At 40.2% G+C, this 19,834-nt stretch overlaps 2 protein-coding genes across 2 annotated transcripts in view; both read right to left on the bottom strand.

Annotated features, from left to right (window-relative positions):
- lipeb (lipase, hormone-sensitive b) overlaps nt 1-13,399 on the bottom strand; it is a 31,218-nt gene extending 17,819 nt beyond the window's left edge. Inside the window, 5 exon segments of the mRNA XM_077574978.1 lie at nt 1,003-1,287; nt 3,257-3,498; nt 7,634-7,674; nt 12,899-12,929; nt 13,257-13,399. Coding sequence (XP_077431104.1) covers nt 1,003-1,287; nt 3,257-3,498; nt 7,634-7,674; nt 12,899-12,929; nt 13,257-13,347 — 690 coding nt within the window. The 5' untranslated portion in view covers nt 13,348-13,399.
- Nucleotides 13,400-13,728: 329 nt separating this feature from the next.
- cd79a (CD79a molecule, immunoglobulin-associated alpha) lies at nt 13,729-18,487 on the bottom strand. Its single transcript, XM_077574989.1, has 5 exons — nt 18,388-18,487; nt 16,933-17,253; nt 14,771-14,886; nt 14,608-14,670; nt 13,729-14,397 (listed from the first exon to the last, which is right to left on the bottom strand). Exons 1-5 carry the CDS (start codon nt 18,428-18,430, stop codon nt 14,305-14,307), a joined length of 636 nt encoding a protein of 211 aa, XP_077431115.1. The 5' UTR covers nt 18,431-18,487; the 3' UTR covers nt 13,729-14,304.
- Nucleotides 18,488-19,834: the final 1,347 nt, after the last annotated feature.

The raw sequence follows: 19,834 nt of genomic DNA, 5'->3' as shown, positions 1-19,834 counted from the left end.
AAAATCAAGGGGTTACTGTATTTACACATGTTCACCTTCTATTTTTAAAGGCTTATATTATTATTTAAATACTAAATTAGTACGTAATACAAATGTGGTTGTGTAAATGCAAATTTTGCAGGAACGGTGTAAAAGAGGCAGAGATTCAGGAGAAAGTGATTCCCAACCGATGTGCAGTTTTGGGTGTAATTCTACTGTTAACCACTAAATGGCGGCACACTATTTAGTTTGAGATGGTGAAAACTTGAAACAAATGATTTGAAGTCATCCTCTGTAATCCCGCTTTTTATGCCTACAAAAAGTGACGGCTACAGGTTCACTTTATAATGTACATCTTGATAAAACATCCAAAGCAGGATTGCTGACGTGTTTAGCGAGAGGGTAAGTTATATCTGTTAAAAAATTGTATTTGTGAACACAGAGGGATAGGCATATTGTTTGAATAATATTTTTGTGTTGTCCATTGTTGTTGCTCTCTCTCAACATGTTACATGTGTTTTATTTTTTAAATGTGTTTGAAGACCGTTAAAAAAACTAAACAAAATCAAATGCCATGCTAGAAAAACATGCCTAGGGAGTATTTAAATAAGATATTTATATATCGCAGATTTCATTATTGCAAAGGTGGTCTGAAACTGTATTGTGGCATTTTTGTGGGGTAGTAATGGATTCATTTTAGTTGTAGTTCATAGTTAGTTGGTCTGAACTAGGTGATTTGAGTTACAAGTGTGGTTACTGAACAAATTAAACTCAGAAGTCAAGGCACCAGGCAAATCCATTCAGTTCTCTTCCACTCGACGGTGGGAGGTAATATGAGCCTGCGCGCCCACCTTTTTGTGTGAGAGTTTTCCTAATGTAAAAAATGTGTCTTGTCTCAACAAAGTTTGGAAAACAATGCTGTATAAAAATGTGAAGTCTGCATTTTCGGACGCAAGAGAAGATTAAGTACATTGGAAATTGACAGACTTGAAACACTTGCTCCTCACTCAAGTATGATCCCACCTGAAATCCCAGGCAGCGGCCGTAAAAGCAGCCCTTGTGCATGGAGCTGTATTCGCGCACGAAGCTCTCGCTGAGGCCGCTCTCGTCGTGAAAGAAGAGGTCGCCGTGGCTGTTGTCGTGCAGCATGCGCTGGGCCAGGTAGAGCAGCGCCCGCAGCTGGCACAGGGCGTTGCAGTAGGCCTCCATCTCGCAGGCGTTGTGGGCCACGCGGAAGAAGATGCTGCGGCGGTTGGCGGTGATGTAACGGGCCTTGTGGATGATGTGGAGGAGGCAGCAACGCACAACCTGGAAGAATGTGGACAATATTTCACTTTACAGTGGCTATAGAAAGCAAACGCACGGCTGTTAAAATCACTTCAAATTTCTTTCTATTATATTTAAAACTGTGAAAGCATGCTTCAAAAGTCAAAGAAAAGCTCAAACCATCATCTCAACGGCAACCTTTGACCTGTGTGAGCATTTCAAGGTTGAAGTGGCCTTTGGTTTTCATTGTTCTTTTTATGCCCTCTTTGGCACTAAAACCAAGAAATGGCACAAAAGCGTGCTGTGACATTTGTTGATGTTTTTGTAGAATGCAGAGTATTTTGCAGGATCTATCAAGACCCACAAAATATTGTGTCCTATTGGTTATGTAAGCGTCAAAACTACCAAATGGAACTTCATCTTCACCCCCCAAAAAAGTGCCTTTTTTTTTTTTTACATGGCACTCGCCATCCGCACTATAATCTCACTCTGCTGTTTTTTTTTTTACCAATTACAACACTTTTACTGACTGCTGTGACACATACTCTATATACTATACATTACACATATTCTGTTTGAGTTTGAGGTGCCTAAACTTTTAACCTTGACATTTTCTGGGTCGAGAGTGAGCAGCAGTCTGCCCCAGTTGAATTTGGGTGAGAAAGATGATGCACGTAAAGTACAATGGGTATATTCACATTCATATTGACCGTTGGAAATGTTAAAATGGCAATAAAAATACATCGCTTCAAGAGTTAATAATAAAGTTTTAAAAATAGTGACAGTGGTGTTCTTGAAACATATGGTCGCTTCAGTTGCAAATTTGCATGGAGTAGAGGAATCTTTTAGGCGTTAAGGTCTCAAATTCTTTCATTTTATTAAAAAAAAAAAACATCAAAGACTGATTAAATTGGAAGATTCGTGAAGTGGTGATGCGTGAAAACGAGCAAGCTTGACACTTGTGCCAGTGGGGATATGTCCATATTAGTCAGGACTTCTGTGGCAATGAAAGGGATTGATAGTGGCGAACAAAGAGCGCCATTCATTCGTGTGCCGCTCGGCTCGACTTATTCACTTGTGGCGGGGCTGCAACTTTCGAATGTCACTGTGCTTCATCAATAACTGTGGGAGATAAAATGCAGTGTGTATAGAGAGACACAGTATACTGTAGTGCTGCTGCAGGAGTTTATCTAACCTGATTTGCAACACAAAATCAATTTGTGGAACAAATGAGCTGACCTTGAAACAAAGTCGTGTCCAGCCAACGAGGGGATGCAGAGCAATTCTTCAGTGCGGATGAACAGACGACAAGGATTCCCAAACTGGTTAGATTAAAATTGTAATGCCACTATAATCATCTCCTCCCATTTAAATGGTTTTAGTTCCAGAGTTTTGACTTTTTAGGATGTATGCGGGGGAGAGTGGGTGTGCCAACTCTGCCAGGATGTTGGCAGTCTTTCACATCTTTTTGGAGAGTGTATGTGAAGGAAACAGGCCACAAAAACTAGCTCATAAAGTTTGGGATATGAATCTTACTTTTTTTTTTTTCTTACCCCTGAATTGGATTTTTTTTTCTCATTAAAAATCAAGGCCACACAATACTCAAATACAAATCTGTAAAGTCAGCAAAAATAAATACATCAATGAGTCAAAGGCCATTTTTAGGTACAATAAAAGTATTATAATATTCAAAACATAATGCCATTTTCTTTCAAAACAAAAATATGACCTGAAATATCATTTCACATATAACATATATTGTCAAGAAATATTTAAGGTTGACTTCTACTTTAAACTTTTTTTAGGGCGTTTGCAGGGTAGCGAGGTTAAAGTGGGCGGTGCTTTGCTTGAAAAGTCTAGAAAAGTGAAAGAAAACATGGATTACCCAAAATGTAGTAAGCACTCAAAGCGGTGGCGTGATTTTCAACTGTTAACTCATTTTGAACTGAATACATTAAAAAAGGTCGCTTTTTATTTGAGGTAGTGTGTGTGATAAATGTCCCGCGTTTACCTTGACGAGAGAGCGATAGCCGTTGGCCGGTATGTGCGGGTCGAAGTCAAAATGGTGGTAGACGGCGGCAAAGCCGGAGATGACGGGTTCCAGGCTGCGGGCGTGCTCCTGGATCAGCTTCATAGTCTCCACCAGCCGCCGGGCCGCGTCGCTCTGCGGCCCTTTGGCCCCTCCCGAGAAGAAGGCGGCATTCTCCTCGCACACGCTGTACAGGGCCACAAACACCGCCTTGGTGTCCATCACTGCAAGAAGGAAGAGAAAAAAAAAGCTCAAATACCACTAGGAGATATTTTGTTGAGGCGGACATCTTATGCTTGTACGCATCCCGCTGGCATATATTTCATTTATAGCTGCTCATTAAAGCATCTACCCCGGGGACGTTATCTATGTGTAGAACATTAGCCACGCTTTATTTCTAAAAGTAGATGAGATCTTTTCATAGGCTGGAATTGTACTTCCCCCTTCAATGATGATGAATTGTGTTCATGGGCACATACGTATCAAAAAAAGGAAATCTGTCACGGGGTAACCGTGAGGTGCTATTTTCCTCATTCTCTTGTCACAGAGCCATGGAGAGGCTAATCCTTGAGATATTTTCAAAGTTTGAAGTGGGCGTAAGCAGAGATGTCCAAATAAATGTTAGTGCCGATTGAACATTAGCTATTAGTGCTTTTTTTCTCGTGTTTCCGTCTCGCTGCCGTGTAGAAAAAACAGCCTCTGCACGCTTCTCTCGTTCCCTCTGCGGCTGTTTGGCTTTCAGTGGATTTTTGCCAGCTTGGGTTGAATTTTATCCACGTATTTTTCCAGTCTGCAGTTCCACCGTGAGGTGCGTGTAGACAATTTGTGATGTATGCCTTATCCACTTTAATGTTGTTTGCCGCTTTCAAACAGATATCACGCCAAAGTACCACATCAAAGACAGACAGAAGATCTGGCATTTTTTGCCTGTGTCCCTCCCCGATGCTAAAAAAATAAATAAAAAAATCAGCTGACAACCCAACAAGGCGAGCAACGTGAGTGTTTTTTGTTAAAGGGACGATATGGAGCATGGACGAGGCCGCCGATCGAATGCCCAGGTTGGTTTTCATACCTCAGTAAGTCTCGTGGAGCCACTGGTGCTGACTAATGTTGCTGATTTGAGATCAGATCTCAACATACATTATTCTGCACATACTGAGCATCTGCTTATCTATGTGACTCTTTAGTTATTAATAGTCATCCAACAGAAAGAAGCCCTTTGTGTCATATACTTCATGGCGATGACGTTTGAATGTTCCGATAGGGATCGAGGCCGTTCTGGGCCCTGCAGGCACTTGGCAAGTAATGTTAAGCAAGTCCTTGTGGTTATTTGGCCTTGCCGATTTGTCACATTGATGCGGTTAGGTCCGCCCCACCAACAGTATCCCTACTATGCTAGGAATCAGGGGTGTCAAAAAAATTCGACTGCGCAATTCTCGAACCGATTCGATATGCGGCCGAATCGATTTTTAACCATCTTTTTTTTTTTTTTAAATGGGAATATTCAACAAAACGTCTTACTTAGGGTTAGGATTCACACATTAAGCATGGAAGAAACATTAAGCCTTAATATTTGATTTCAGTGCTTTTCAAAGATGAAACAGACTGCCGACTGTTTGTTAAATGCCGTGGCACAGTTAGAAGCCTGCATTTTCAGATATATACATTTTCATACAAATCTTACAGTGTACATGTACAAGTTTACTGATGAGTATTTTTTTTAAATGTGAGTTTAAAAAAAAAATCGCAATAATCAATTTATAGATTAGTATCGCGATTAATCGGTATTGAATCGAATTGTGACCTATGAATCGTGATACGAATCGAATCGCCAGGTACTAGGCAATTCACACCCCTACTAGGAAGTGTAATGAAATTGAGATTACAGTAATTTCTGAACTATAAGGCGCACCTACATTTGGGGAACACGCGAGTTTGTTACATATATAAGCCGCACCCAACTGTAAGCCGCAGGTGTTTTATGTTACCGCGCCGGGGCTTCCCGCTACTTTCTTTTTGATAATGAGGGTGCGAATTGTCTTGCTCTCGTTCTGTCCCTCCTACTGTATTTGGGCTCACTTGGTTTGTTTTGCTCTACCTGACTCTTGCGCTTCCTTTATTGTGATCTGATGGATAAGCCGCACCTTTGTATTAGCCACAGGGTCGAATGCAAGTGAAAAAAGTAGCGGCTTATAGTCCAGAAATTACTGTAGTTGATGAGTAAAGATATGCTGACATTTAAACTCATCTCATGACTTCAAACTTTGCATCTTTCTTATGGGGCAGTCACTTCACATGAATTTCAATTCAGGCATGTGTAAAAAATAAAATCTGCATTATGGTATGGCGGTTCAACTCTTTTGATGATTTTCTAAAGGTAACACTTCAACATTCTTAACGGTCATGCCAGTGTAAAAATAACAATAAAACTCAGTTAACTAAAGCGTGATACAGTACACACATACCGATAACCCGGTGTGTCAAATGCTTATAATTGTCAGAACTAGTGTAAACTCTATGCTGCCACTAGGCAAGGAGGAGCAACTCCGCTAGCTGTGGAAGGACAGTCATGGTAGATATGCATAAAAAACAAAATGTCCTTCCAGGCACCACCACTTTCAAATTGTGATGAGTCAGCAAAGAGCCGGTGGAATGGCCAGGAGACTGCGGCCGCACTAAAGAATGTGTGTAAATACAAACAATATACGCATGCATTTCGACAGTTGGCCTTAGGGGGCCGAGAGTGAAAAAGCCAATCCCATTTGCCCACCAAGCCAAAATCCAAATGACATAAGAGACGGAACGTGTCCAAACCTGCAACCACAGTAGGTCAGGCACATCAATGGGTTTGGCTGCATAATCCTTTGAGGGAGATACATTGCAAGCGTTGCATCAACAAATCTGTCTTTGCATTGATAAAAATGTTGCTTTGATTGACTCTGTCACTTTATTACTTTGTATTGCTATACAACTGCGCTGGGTGGTGCTAAATAAAACCTCCAAAGTATTAGAAACAACCCTCAGTTTATATAATATCCTCTAAAAGTATTGAGATAGTGAAGCCAATTGACAATGAGGCACTTGGGAGATCGGTGCAAGGTGGCAGGCTAACATCCGGTCGCCACGTAAAGACGGAGGGACACCACAAGAAATGTGTCAAAACTCGAAATTAGAGTTGGCGTACTGAACTGAACATAGTTGAAAACCGCGGTGTTAGCTGGAGGAGCTATCTCCTCGTTGGAAAAACTTTGGATGCCATTTCAACCTTTGGCAAGTACCAGCGCCGAACTATTGAATATATAACCATACCTAGAATTATACAACCGAAGGTTATCACATATATAAATAACCTCAGAGGTGGTTGCTTTAAGTCAGATGGCGTCTCAGTAGCTTGGAACATACCGACCGTGGAAACGGTTCCATCCCCTGACATTTCGGAAATGCTTAGCACGTGGCCATGCATAAGTTCCATCATCCATTTGCTTGTAGACTGGAAATGTTTTGAGTTTGACATCAGATACCAAACCCACAACGGTTGAAGTGGACCGCTGTAAAAAAAATGACAGTTTGCTACTCTCTGCTGGACACTACTTGCTAACACAAACACGGATAATAGCCAAATAGAACCATTTGGCATGTCCCGAAGAAGAAACAAACCACTGATGAACTAATTAACAGGTGTCTAATAAGTAGAGCATGTTATCAACAGCAGCTGCGGATGACCGGAAGGACACTAAAACATCCATTAGTGACTTCAGCGACCACCAGAGAGCAGAATTTCACGTAATACGCTACATCAGACGACATCAACTACTGATTTGGTATTAAAATAGGAAGACCAGCTTGAGCTCTTGCGGATGTAAATGCCTGAAAACAAAAAATGCTCTCATCTCATGTTACATTTTGACATCAAACTAACTTTTTTCAAATTGAATGTTACAGAGGCTTAAACTTTTTCCAAATCCTTTACAGTACATTTGTTAGAAAGTGCAGTTATATTTTACTTTTAGAACTGCAAGTATTTTTTCCCTCTATATGTAAGTGCATTATTAATTTTCAAACTGTACTGTTACAGCAGCTTACAAAAGCATTAAATGTAGTTCTTAGGAATACATGGTTGCTCGCTATGATGGTAATTGATAGCCAAGGTTTTGTTGTTGTGTTTTTCAAATGTGGTCCCTGGTGTAAAAAGTCAGAACAATCATTTTAAGATTACCAAAAGTCCTATAAAGCGACATTAAACACATTTAAGTAGTTGAATGGGTGTATTAACACAATGGTGTCCGGCTATTAGTGTAGCACACTTAACAAAATGATGGTAGAGGTTTTAAAAAAAGAAAAAAAGAATAAAGCCTTTACCTGTGTCTGTGTTCAAGCTTCTGTCCTTGTCTGTATCCTCTCTTGCAAGCGTGGAGAAAAAGAAAGTTAGAACGAGTGAGATGGAAGGAAAGATGTAAGGAAGGAAGGAAGGAAGAAAGGAAGGGAAGGAAGGAAAGGGTGGCCCATAGGAAAGAAGAGAAGGCTTTGCGATTTTACTCTCACAGCCTCGTTTGTTTCCTTGAGTCGAAAGCTTGTCAGAAGCTTCCCAGATATAATCTGTCCTACTCGGCACTGGGCTTTTAAAAGGCGCTGCCGCTGACAAGTGCCTCCATGTGACAGCTCTTTTCGCAATTGGCTCTTTGAGCATGTTACTGCCTTTTGACATGAAGCTGAATTGGCAGGCGACGCAGGCCGGAGGGGGAAAGGCGGGACCATAACAACAATGAGGCAGGATATAAAAACAAAACCCATATCAAAACATTCACAGTTTGTGATTGCACACATTGTGCCCTCTGTTCACACTTCTGGAATCATTGGCCGCCTGCAAGTAGCTCCAACTACAACACATCAATAATAATTCATAGAATTAACACTCATTTCATGACTTTATCAGTGCCAAAAAAAACTACCACATTAGGCAATGAGACAGAAGAATGAGAGCAAATGTGAATGGCAACTGTATGTAAATAATATTTGAATGGATTTGAAAAGTCGACACAACCTCGTTCAAATACCCGATTTTGTGGCATAAAAACAAACCGCTCAAATATAACACTTCCTAACTCACATATCACACAAACTGGAGAATCACACCATCGCTTACTGGACTACTTTCATTTTTAAGTGAAGCGCAGGTTCTGGCCTCCGGGGGCAGTGTGGTGCGCACATGCAGATCATACATAGATTGGATGAAAAGATACAAAGGATATCCAAGACCATCATGACTAATCTATAGGAATGCGACTACTTTATCGCAGACTGAGAGTAAAATTTTTTTTTTAGTATTTGTGATCTCGGTTTGTGTTCAAATATCTGTTATTTACAGGTTTATATTTAAACATTGACGCTAATTCTGTTAGCTTGTCTAAAGCATTGCACATTATAAGTTAGCAATAGTTGCGCAGACTTTTTAAGATGAAGCGATGTCGCCGTCGCATCGTAACCCCTCAAAATCTCGAGCTTATCTCCTGACAGTTTTAGTCTTGACTAGGTTTCAGGTCTTCAAAGCTGTAGTATGAACTTGTTTTTAATGCCTTAAGTCTTGGTCTGCACTCGGGATTAAAGCCAAGCTTGGTCTTTACTTGGCTTCTAAGTCTTGGTCTTAACTCATCCAAGTCTTAGTCTTGACTTCTTGTTTTCTTGATAACTCCGCAATGTCTTCACCGTGATTTGGTTTCCTCAAAGTCTTAGTCATGTCTTGGTCTCATTTTTATGTGGTCTTTTCTAGAGCCCCCCTCCCCCACTGTTAATACCTGCTCTGACCATGAAGTGAAAATGGAGCAAACTAAAATGAATCTAATGTTTACAGAACTGGATTGAATGAATGAAGTCTTTAGGGCTTGCCCCTTTGATCCTAAAGCAGTGCTAGTGAGACAATGCAACAGAACGGGAGTGTTGAATAGTCTTGAGCTCATCCGCCAGCCGGTGTAGAAAATGGATGGATGGATAAATGAACGCAAATCATGTCACCCACTAGTCAATAATAATCCAAAACTCAAGATGGCCTCTACTAACTCAAGAAAAGGAAAATGACATGTTTCTTGCGACTGAGGAGAACCCTGCACAGTTTTTGGTAATCTGCTGCACCCTACTGGCTTGGAGGGGGTAATACAGAGCAAAGCTTTTGTATGGTGTGCCTTTAAAAGTAGTTGCAGAGCGCTTGGCTTTTGCCTAAACAAATGTGACATTCATTTAGCGAATTGTGTTGTCAACCTTTGTTCATAATTACGAGTCGTCTCAAAGGCACAAGTAGTACAAATGAGAGCATGAACCTAAAAATTGAATCATTTGAAGTCTCTTGGAATTGATTGCACAAGTTGTTTTGCTTCACGTGAATTATCAGGCTGGGGGATTTTTGTCATGTTTGTGAAGCCAAAAAGAGCAAGCAGTTTGTGCCAAGTCCGTACGAATACAAATGTTTTTTTCAGTGTGGCTCCAGGCTGAAGACATGACCCTTCACACACACACACTCGATTGTGTACTTAAGGTCACGATTAAAAATGGAAACATATCTGTAATATCTGGGAATGAGGACTGTGGCAGCATACATATCGAATTGTATTCACCGCCAAAAGGTCGGCCTGCTCCATTTCTTTACATAACACAATTATTGGATCAATTGTAAATGATCAAATATAATAATAATAATAATAAACAAGAAATGGCAAACTCCCGCGATTGCTATCAAGCGTGAGTTTGAGTTTCTCGTGCCTCAACGACTTGCCAAGCAAAGTTCAAGAAACACGACTTTGGAGAATGTCACATGACCAAACCCAGAAAACAGGCGAGCCATGACGGTCATTACCCGAGCCCCGAAAGCACGGTGTTATTTTCAGTCATCAGCAAGTGCCAAATGGATTCAAATAGGTAGATTTTGTTGCTTAATTCAAATTCCACAAACTAAACACGACATATTATTTGAAAGAAAATGTTTTAGGTGTAAAGTCCGGTTTCTAGGGCTGCCTGTTGACGTTTTTGTGAATAACACATTTGTCACGGGGCCTCGTCTCAACAAGAAAAAAGGATGTAACTTCCTCATCCAAGGCATTGCGAACGAAGCCTCTCGTGTGCAAACAGCCATTGTTGCGTGCTTCCTGTTGTTCACATGTGCACTTGTGGGACAGGGGTCACCGCTCTGTGCCCCCCCCCCCCCACTCCACACACACGCTGTGCGCGCTTCCTCTGCCCGCCACTTGCTATTTTTAAAGTGTCCTATCACACGTTGAGCGCATGTCGGGCAGCAAGAGAAGCGGCGGTCAAGAGGGCGGACGCGTTGGGTTCATGTCGACCCCTCGACAACAAATAACACCCTTGTGCTTTTGGTGAAGGGCAAGAGGGTCTCCAGCAGACGAGAAAGGCCAAGTCAAGTCTTGACTCGTCCTTGTCGCCCAATTTAAGCTAAAGCAGCCAAAGCTGCAAAATGGACCACAAAATGAAGCCGTGTTGCGTACTAATGTGAAGAGACTCACCTCCCAAGTGCAAACTAATTTCAACTTCTGCACGTCAAGTTAATGTGTTTTTTTTTGACAGTCGTTATCATCTCGCTGTACGACGTACAATAACAATAAATGGCATTATTTTCTATTCTATTACAGTTACACTAGTTACCGTGGTGCCTTGAGATGAGAGTTTATCAAATCATCTCTCCCCATTAAAATGAATATAAATGCCATTCATCCCTCCAGTCTCCCCCCCCAAAAAATTTAACTAGCATTTTATTTATAAACATACTATAAAATACTTTATGAAAAAATAACCATCATGACATAACTAAATATCATGTATAGAATTACTCAGGTTTTGCCACTTTTTTTGCTTAAATTCAATGGACACTGTACTGTTCCTTGTGGTGTGCATGGCTTGGCCACCTGGGGGCAGTAGAATACAGGCATAAGGATATATGTGGAGCCGGTCAAAACTCCTCAGTGAGCTGCAGCTTGCAGCCATATTCATCTTTCTTCACAGAGGATGAAGAATTTATGCCTGTGAGTATTGTTATATTATTTGCTTCATAATTTGTGTTCAAAATGCCACAACACAGATATTTGTTAGCTTGACTATCATTTATGAAGCTGAAGTTCAACGTGTCGAGTACAACTGGTTGAAGTTGCACAACTGCACATCTACACTAAACATCATGAGCTAATTAGCTGGTTAACGGATTAGCCACTTAGCAGACAGCTTGCTCTATCTACACTGTCGATTGCTGTGTCTGACACCCACTTGTCTTTTAAAGTCATACGCTTTCAGTGACAAGATACTTACTGTACAATGCAAGGATAGTGACCCCAAGTGGGCAAAAACAATACCTGCACCTCACATGCATATATTTGGGCATGTATGCATGAAGCTTTAAAATATATATAAAATAACAAAATAAATATTTGGACGCTACTTCCTGGATTTGGTGTATTGCAGGGTTGGTCTGGAAGTTTAAATCTACTTCAAGCGTGTTGGTGGGGTAAAATTTAGGGGTGGGGATCTTTGAATGTCTCACGATTCGATTCCGATTTTTGGGCCTGCGATTCGATTCAGAATCGATTTTTGATTAAGGACGATTTTTGATTCAAAATGATTTGTTTGACAATGATTTTTGCTTCAATCTGTAGATGTGCAAGGACTTATAATGATCTACTCCAGTCTGACTAGCTAATGCTAATTAGCGCGTTACTCGCGGCACTTTTATCACTCAAAAGAACGGCTACACGCTGCAAAAAAACAACTTTTATTGGAATAACTTGATTGTGACTTTTTCCTTTTACTCTCTAATGTGGCTACAACTTAACAGTGTATTAGATCACGTGGAACCACACTGCCTCTAAATGGTCAAATCAGGTACAACATGAACAGCGCTCCAAATAAAGGCACACACAGACAAAGGCAAGACAGTATAAAATAATTAAAATAAAATCGATTTTGGGACATTTAAATTGATTCGGAATCGTACTAAATGAGAATCACGATTATTATGAGAATCGATTTTTTGACACACCCCTTGTAAAAATAGTCTTTTATATGGCCTCTCTATATCATAGACATTCACATATCGAGAGTGGTTTTGGATAAACAGGGGTTCACTGTATTTCTATTTCCATCACTGTATTTCTATTTCCATCACTAAGTTCCCATGGGAGAAATGACATGTAAATCTGAATAAGAACGAGTGTCCACCAGTGTCAAGACCCTTGACATGTCACTGTGTGCGGTGTCTTTTGCCAGCAAAGGTCCTCAATGAACCTTTGCCACGTTTTTGAACAGTGTGAGGAAACCAGAACGCCCATCGGGCATTTACGGCTCTCCCGCTGCGCTCATACCATACAAACCCATGGGAAGAAATGACTCACATATGAGCACAAAGTCTTTAAGACGCCACTCCCTGCCTTGCTGAAAGTGACTCTGGAGTCGGACGATGCTCACAAGAAGACATTTCAGGACGAAGAATGCAAAAGTTTCACGACGCATTTCCTGTCTGGACTGACGTCACACGTAACGTCACCATTGAGCAACAGCACTATGACTAACGACAGTGACACAACCACATAAAAGGGACATTGTTACATCTATGAGTTTTATTTTAGAAAGTACCTGCTCAGGTGAGTCCTGCCAGTGTCAGTGGCTGAAAGTAGGGGAACAAGAACGTTTCAAAGTGAGCATGAATCTACTCGTCGGAACATTAGAAATGCTTATGATGGGGATTCACGAATGGGAAAGGGGGGCGATGATGAACATTTACCTAACAGAGGACAGCAACGTTTTCATAGCGTCACAAGCTCACTTGTTTTGACGGGTGCGGCTAAGCGGCTAGCGGCTTAAAAGACAGCTAGTGTAGTTAGCAGCTAAGCTAGCAGGGAACTCAAAAGTATGTTAGGGGCGGGCTCCGGGAAGACGTCATTACGAGACCACACCAGGAAAAGACCACCAAAAAAAAAAAACCTCTACTCACCTACTGGAGCCTCTTTTTGTCTAGTCGAGCGTCTCCCGTTGGCACTTTTGTCGAACCTGCCGCTCCCGCCGCTCTTCTTGTTCGACGCCATGTTCACACGCTCTTGTTGACTCGCCGAACGAAGCCGCCGCCTTCGAGCAAGTCGTCCCTCTAACCCTACCTGCCTCGCGGGGCACTGAGGCTCCGCCCAGCAAGTCTTGCTTTAGCCAATGGGAGCGGGCGTCTCGACACGGCAGCCAATCAGAATCGGCGCGTTGCTTGGACACGTAACATGGCGTTCCAGAGCTTAAAATAGCCATGTAAACATGAATGAAAATGCATTTATGCTTAAATTATAACAACATTTTTTAAGTACAGAGCCTAATAATAGCTATAAATATTAATGTATACATAAAGAAAATACATTTATATTTTATAAAACAATTTTAAAGTACAAAGCGTAATAATAGATGATGTGTACACGCAATGAAAATACATTTAAAAAGTGCAATTTGGTTTAATTTCAACAAATGCCCACATTTTAAAAACTACAATGAAATTAACTTTAAAGAATGAAAAGAAATTCTTTACAAATCCAAATAAAATTAAAAAATAAAATATTTTTTCTTTAAAATAAAATGAGCTAATACAAATTAAATACATTTTAAATATTGCATTTTAAAGAATTCAGAAAAATAAAGAAAAAATCAGCTAATAATAAAAAAATAAAAGTACAAAAATAAATCAAAGGAATGCGAAAAAATACAAATTTAGATGAATTATAAAGCCCAGAACAAACAGACTAATAAAATATAGCGAAGCCCCCAATAGTTAAATATCTGCGCACATATTTTGTATCTCTCACTCAAAGAAGACTTGAAGAAACTATGTTGCGTTTTAATTTTGTGTACAAGTGAGTTCAAGTGAAGCAGATTAAAGACTGCGTTGGATACAAAAAGCTCTGCATGCAATAAGCAATCTTTGGCCTTGCAGACATTACACACTTTGATAAACGACGACTTCGCTCTCCGTCCTCCCCAAGCCCCTAATTTTGTTTCTTCCGTTCCATTCATGGGGTTTCCAGCTGGACTTCCTCCTGCGCGATGGCAACCAGCTCCTGGTACAGGCTCAGTGCTTTGTCACAGTCACTCAGATCGAGGCCCTGGCGATGAAAGTGAACAGAGTCGCCGTAATATTGACAAAAATATTCAACATGGCATTGTTGCTTCACGTTGTTTGTCGCAAATGGATTTTTTCATGGAAATGAACTTTGACCTGATGTCGTCACCAGTAACACCACCAAATGGATTTTTGGACACCCAACAAAAACACGGACGGGTGCTGCGTTTGATGTGCAACTTCGCTTGCCCACCTGATAAATGTTCTCGTCTTCCTTCTTCGCCTTCTTCTGCTCAAGCGCATGAAGTTGCTTTGACTGAGAGAAGACGATCAAGTCATTTTGGTCACTTTCATGCTTTTGTCCGGTGGAAATAAATCTTCCATGTTGTGCCGCTGAATTTGGTAGCAAATCTGACCTTGCAGAGGAGCGTGGCCGAAGGCACCAGAACGCACAGAAGAAGCAGGATCCCCTCGGCCATCAGGATGCTATCTTTGGTCTTTTCGCTGAGGTTTATCGTCTTCTTCAGCGGCTCTGGACGCACACAAACAAGATTCAAAGCTAAATTTAAAGTCAGACTTTCAGCATTTTTCCTGACTTTGTCTCGTAACTCATTTGCTCCCAAAAATGTATATAGATTGTTCCATTTGAACTCATTCACTGCCATTGACGGCTATAAACGTCAAAAATTCTTATTATAATCAACTATTTCTATTAGTTTAATTTTGTTCCCACTTTTGTTAACAATTGTATGAAACCTAGATTTTTTTAAATTTTACATTTAGAACGGATATGAAATTTGTGATTAATCGCGAGTTAACTAGTGAAGTCATGTGATTAATTACAATTAAAAACTTTAATCGCCTGATGCCCCAAATTTTTAATAAACTTTTTTTTTTTATTCATTCACTGCCATTGACAGCTATAAACGTCAAAAATTAATTTGAACTATTTCTATTAGTTTAACATTTTCTTCCCACTTTTGTCAACAAGAGTATGAAAACAAAGAATTTTTTTATTGTACATTTAGAACAGATGTAAAATTTGTGATTAATCGTGAGTTAACTTGTGAAGTCATGCAATAAAAAATAAATCGCCTCTTGCCTTTAATTTTTAATAATCTTTTTTTTTTTGATGAATTCATGGCAGTAAATGAGTTAAATATTGCCATGGTCCCAAAAACGTATTTATATGTGTGTTTTTATTTATTTATTAATGTTTTTGTTATTTTATGCTAGAGTATACAGAAGGCTATGATGCAGCCTCTGAACTGAGAGAGAATGCTTCAAGCAATGGAAGTTATTACAAAAACGGCCAGCAGGTGGCAACACAGTATAAGAGATCAACCAGGGCCATGTTGCAAAAAGCTCTTTTCCCCACAATTTTAAACAGATTTGTGATTAATGATGACATTTAGCTATATTCTATTGCTAATTGCTTCAATACTGAAACAAAGAAATTTCATTTTTTCCTGATGAAAGAAGAGACTCCATGTTTTTATAGAAATAGAAGGCAATATTCTGTGGGCCTTGCAAAATCAGTCAAAATCCAGTAAAACAGCCGGGAGTGAAGGGGGTGGCTTCAATGACCACCATCAAGCAGAACATGCCTCTAACTTCATGCACCTTCACACGACGACCGTGCATCGGGTACTTGAATGCGTGCCGATGCAATTCACTGGAAAAAGGTGGAACTACAAAATCCAAAATCCAGGTCGAGCCGGGACAATGTAATCCCTCGGTTCAGTTTTTACAGCAAAGCAAGATGGGAAAAAGCCGCAAAATTGTCAGGTGGTATGTGACTCCATGCCGCGTCATATATTCAGAACTATAAAGCAGGAAGAATGCGGGTTTGACTGTGGTCATTTCGCATGAAACTCCCATGGTTGACTTCAACTTGCTCCGTGAACCATTTGGAGTGTCAAACATGAATGGACAATCAGACTGTTAGGTAAGTGTTATCGCATAATCCCACCCCTGTAGGTTCTTTCACATCAGCAGCTAATGAGATTAGCACAAAAAGCTGCGTTTTCATCGTGAGAAAGGGCCTGCGCTTAACGTCACGCTTGCACACTGCCTGGAAATGAGCGAGGGCGATTTTAATGAGAGCCTTGTGCTGAGTGCAGATTAGCCAGACAAGCAAATAAAGATGCTAACACTGACACGACCACGCAGAGCGACTTTAACAAGATTTATGGTTTACCAGGTGTTAGCGCCGCTTAGCGTGAGCTTGACTCCGGCGTTTGCACACCACCTTACTCAGAGACGGGTCAAATGCTAACATGCTAACATATGTCAAGACAGCAAATGGCGTTTAGAGAGCGCTAAGGAAGCTAAGAAGTTTCAACCGAGCAGGATTTAAAAGGATTTGAAAGACAAATTCAGCAAAAACTACCGTGACTTGAAATACTTCCTGTTTTCATTCTACAGTGTCAAACAAAAGAGTATGCCACTATCTTGTGGTCGCCAGTGGAATTACACCTAAAATAAATTGGAGGCAGAACAACAACAACAAAAATCCGTGGAGCCGCGGGCCCATTAAAAAAATATTGCATCATAAAGAACCTCGTTTTCTACTTACCGTACACCTGCAGGTAAGTGCCGGGCGTGAATATCCCGGTGTCGTTGAACCAACATCTGTACAGGCCCGAGTCGGCCACCTTCACCTCAGCAAAGGTCAGGGTCCCGCAGGTGAAGCCGGCGTGCGCCCTGTAGTCCGAGCTCAGCCGGTCTGATGTGCGGATCGGAACCGGGATGGCGGAGCCGTTGGCCGGCTGGTCGTGCATAAACCAGGTGGCTTGGAGGGAGGTCGCGCCGCTCCGGTAGCAGCACTCCAGCACGGCCCGCTGAGACAAATGGACCCTCAGCCAAGGCCGGTCCACCTTTATGCCAGTGGAGACCACTGCACGCACCAAGTACACTTAACATGAATAAATCACAAATACACGTCTCCCACAGGTAGTAACTTTTATTATCTCAGAGATAATAAGACTCTTCAGAGATGCTATAAAAAGTGGAGCGCGATACTAAAAGAAAATATCAATCAATAATATAACCAAACAGTATATTAGGGAAGGGCAAACATTGGCCTCAAAAGCCGCATTTGGGTTTTAAAATGGAAAGATGAGCCAGGTCGGTGGAAGATAAGGTTAAAAAAAACAATCAGAAAAGATTCATTCAGATTTTTTTTTGTATGATGCAAAAATGCCAATTATTTGACACAAACAGCATTACTTATTAAATCGTTTCTTTTCCCGTTTGAAATATTTAAATATCATATAAAACTATACGTATATGTGTAAAATAGTTTACTAATCTTGTTTTAACATAAGAGACAAAAATGTCAAGGTATACTGTAAGTACAATAGTTAAATCTACAATAATTATAAATACATACAATTATTTCTGACTTTTTGGAATAAATTTAACAATTATATAACAAGATGTTGAATGCGTCTGTAAAATTGTTGATGTTTTGAATGAATTTCCAAAAACAATTATTTAATGTAATTTAAAAAATGTTGTACTTATTTTATTACAATGCATTATGAGCTCATATTATTATTGTACTATTTGAATTAACCTACAATTTAGTTTATTTTTTTTATTTATACATGTTACTTTTTTTTTACCATTCTGAGTTTTGGTAAAGTACGCAAAAATCGTTTTGTTGCAGAATGTGACACCGTTTTGGGCATTTTGCAATAAATGACGCAAGTATGTCATGAGAAAGGACTTAAAATTAAAAAGAGCCAAATGCATGCAGAAAATACTGCAGGACTCGATCGTCATGTAAACGATTTGCCTCACACGGACGGCCATGTATGGTCATACTTTTAGCAGAGGGGAGAAGTTCACCCAAGCATAACATTAAAGGCTAAAAACAAGGTCAAATAAATCAATGACATATCGACATCAGAAATCAATTATCAATACATTTCTGAACGTGATTGTTCTTGCCTTCACATTTAATCACCACTACCTTTTTATTCAATGACTTTTGACATATGTTCAAAATGTTATTGATCAGACTTACCTGCTACGCAGGTGATGATGAAAATGCTGCAGACTGCGGCCATCTTGCTTATGTAAGATCGTCCTGGACAAAGAACAGGCTCCGCACAACAACTGCCCGTTGTTGTATCAAAATAATGCGTTTTGTTGTTCTGTCAGGATTTACGCTTCAATGAGCCGATGACGTATTTGCATAAAAGTCCCAGCTGCGTCAAAAGAGACTCTGAATGGAAACACTACAACTATTCTAACTTAACAATGCTAACAGCTAGCATGTGAACAACCTGTGTCGCGACCATGTTGTAAATTTGCGGACATCTCATGCCTAAATGGAGAAGTTCTCGGTCCAACGCTAACATACTAACAAATTTGGGCTAGGCGGCTAGCATATAGCGAGAGAGCAACCCAGTACACAATAAGGATTGTACATCAGGATTTCACATGTGAACGGAAAAACATGGTATGCTAACCGGTTCAATGCTAACAAGTTCATACTTTTAACATTTAAAGCAAAAATAGCTACATGACATGAGTACAGAAAGTACTAAAGTAGATGGAGGAACATTTGACATTGTTCTCTTCAGCCGCGTACTTTTTCAAATTCAAAGTGATAAAAATGCTAACATGTTAGCCTGTAGAAAATTTGAAGGTGGATCGATTTCCCGTGCCCCGCTACAGTGGTAGCCTCTCAATTCCATTTGAGCGAGCACATCCCTTCGTTGAAATTGTGAATTTGGGACTAACGTTAAGTTTAATTCCATTATCAAAGGATTAAATGTGCGCTTTTGACCTCGTGTGTTCACAATCATTAACTTCTCGTTTCCAATGTGAAAAATTGCTCAAGCGGCATTCTGGAACAGATTTTGTTCAGTAGAGCTTCCAACAACTCCAACTTTGTTGAAAGTGAAGACATTTAACATTTTCAATTTATATTTTTTACTGTTTATGAATTTACTTATAAACATAACTTGCCATATAACTGTGTATTGTAATGAATATAACTGTGATGACGTTGTTGTGAAGTATATTGGAACTTTTTCACTCCCTGCCAGCTGGTGAGATAGGACTGTGATGGGAGTAAAGTTCTCAAGTTCTCATGCAGATAACACTGTTGGGCTGAGAGAGTCTAGGTCTCATGGCATTACCTGTCTAATCATATATTTCCGGCTTGGATGGGGAGTTGAAGTAAACATGTCAGTATATCACTTGTCTGTCTATTATAATTACTAACCCTTTGTCCAGCCTCAGAGGAGGAGTATGCTTTTTTTCATCTATAAAGCGACTGTGTGTTTTCATATTGACACACTCGAGGCTTAACATCATCTTCGAATGTAAGCATTAAATCTTGTGTCTTTTAGGAGCTCCTAAAATAAATTCTTTGCAAAGAAGGCCTCTTCATCAGATCTCATTTTTCAATTATTTTTCAACACGCAAAGATTACACTTAATATAGTAATCAACTAATACCTT

This window comes from Vanacampus margaritifer, chromosome 9, assembly GCF_051991255.1.
Source record: "Vanacampus margaritifer isolate UIUO_Vmar chromosome 9, RoL_Vmar_1.0, whole genome shotgun sequence".
In the NCBI taxonomy this organism is placed as follows: Eukaryota; Metazoa; Chordata; class Actinopteri; order Syngnathiformes; family Syngnathidae; genus Vanacampus; species Vanacampus margaritifer.
Note: the sequence above shows the minus strand (reverse complement) of the source record. Positions and strands in the feature narration are given on the sequence as shown.

Excerpts from the sequence above, each read along its gene's own strand:
- cd79a (XM_077574989.1), bottom strand. The coding sequence starts at position 18,430 with ATGGCCGCAGTCTGCAGCATTTTCATCATCACCTGCGTAGCAG. Across the intron at positions 17,254-18,387 it reads CATCATCACCTGCGTAGCAG|TGGTCTCCACTGGCATAAAG; the intron begins GTAAGTCTGATC and ends TGGTGCGTGCAG. Across the intron at positions 14,887-16,932 it reads CACTTACCTGCAGGTGTACG|AGCCGCTGAAGAAGACGATA; the intron begins GTAAGTAGAAAA and ends GTGTGCGTCCAG.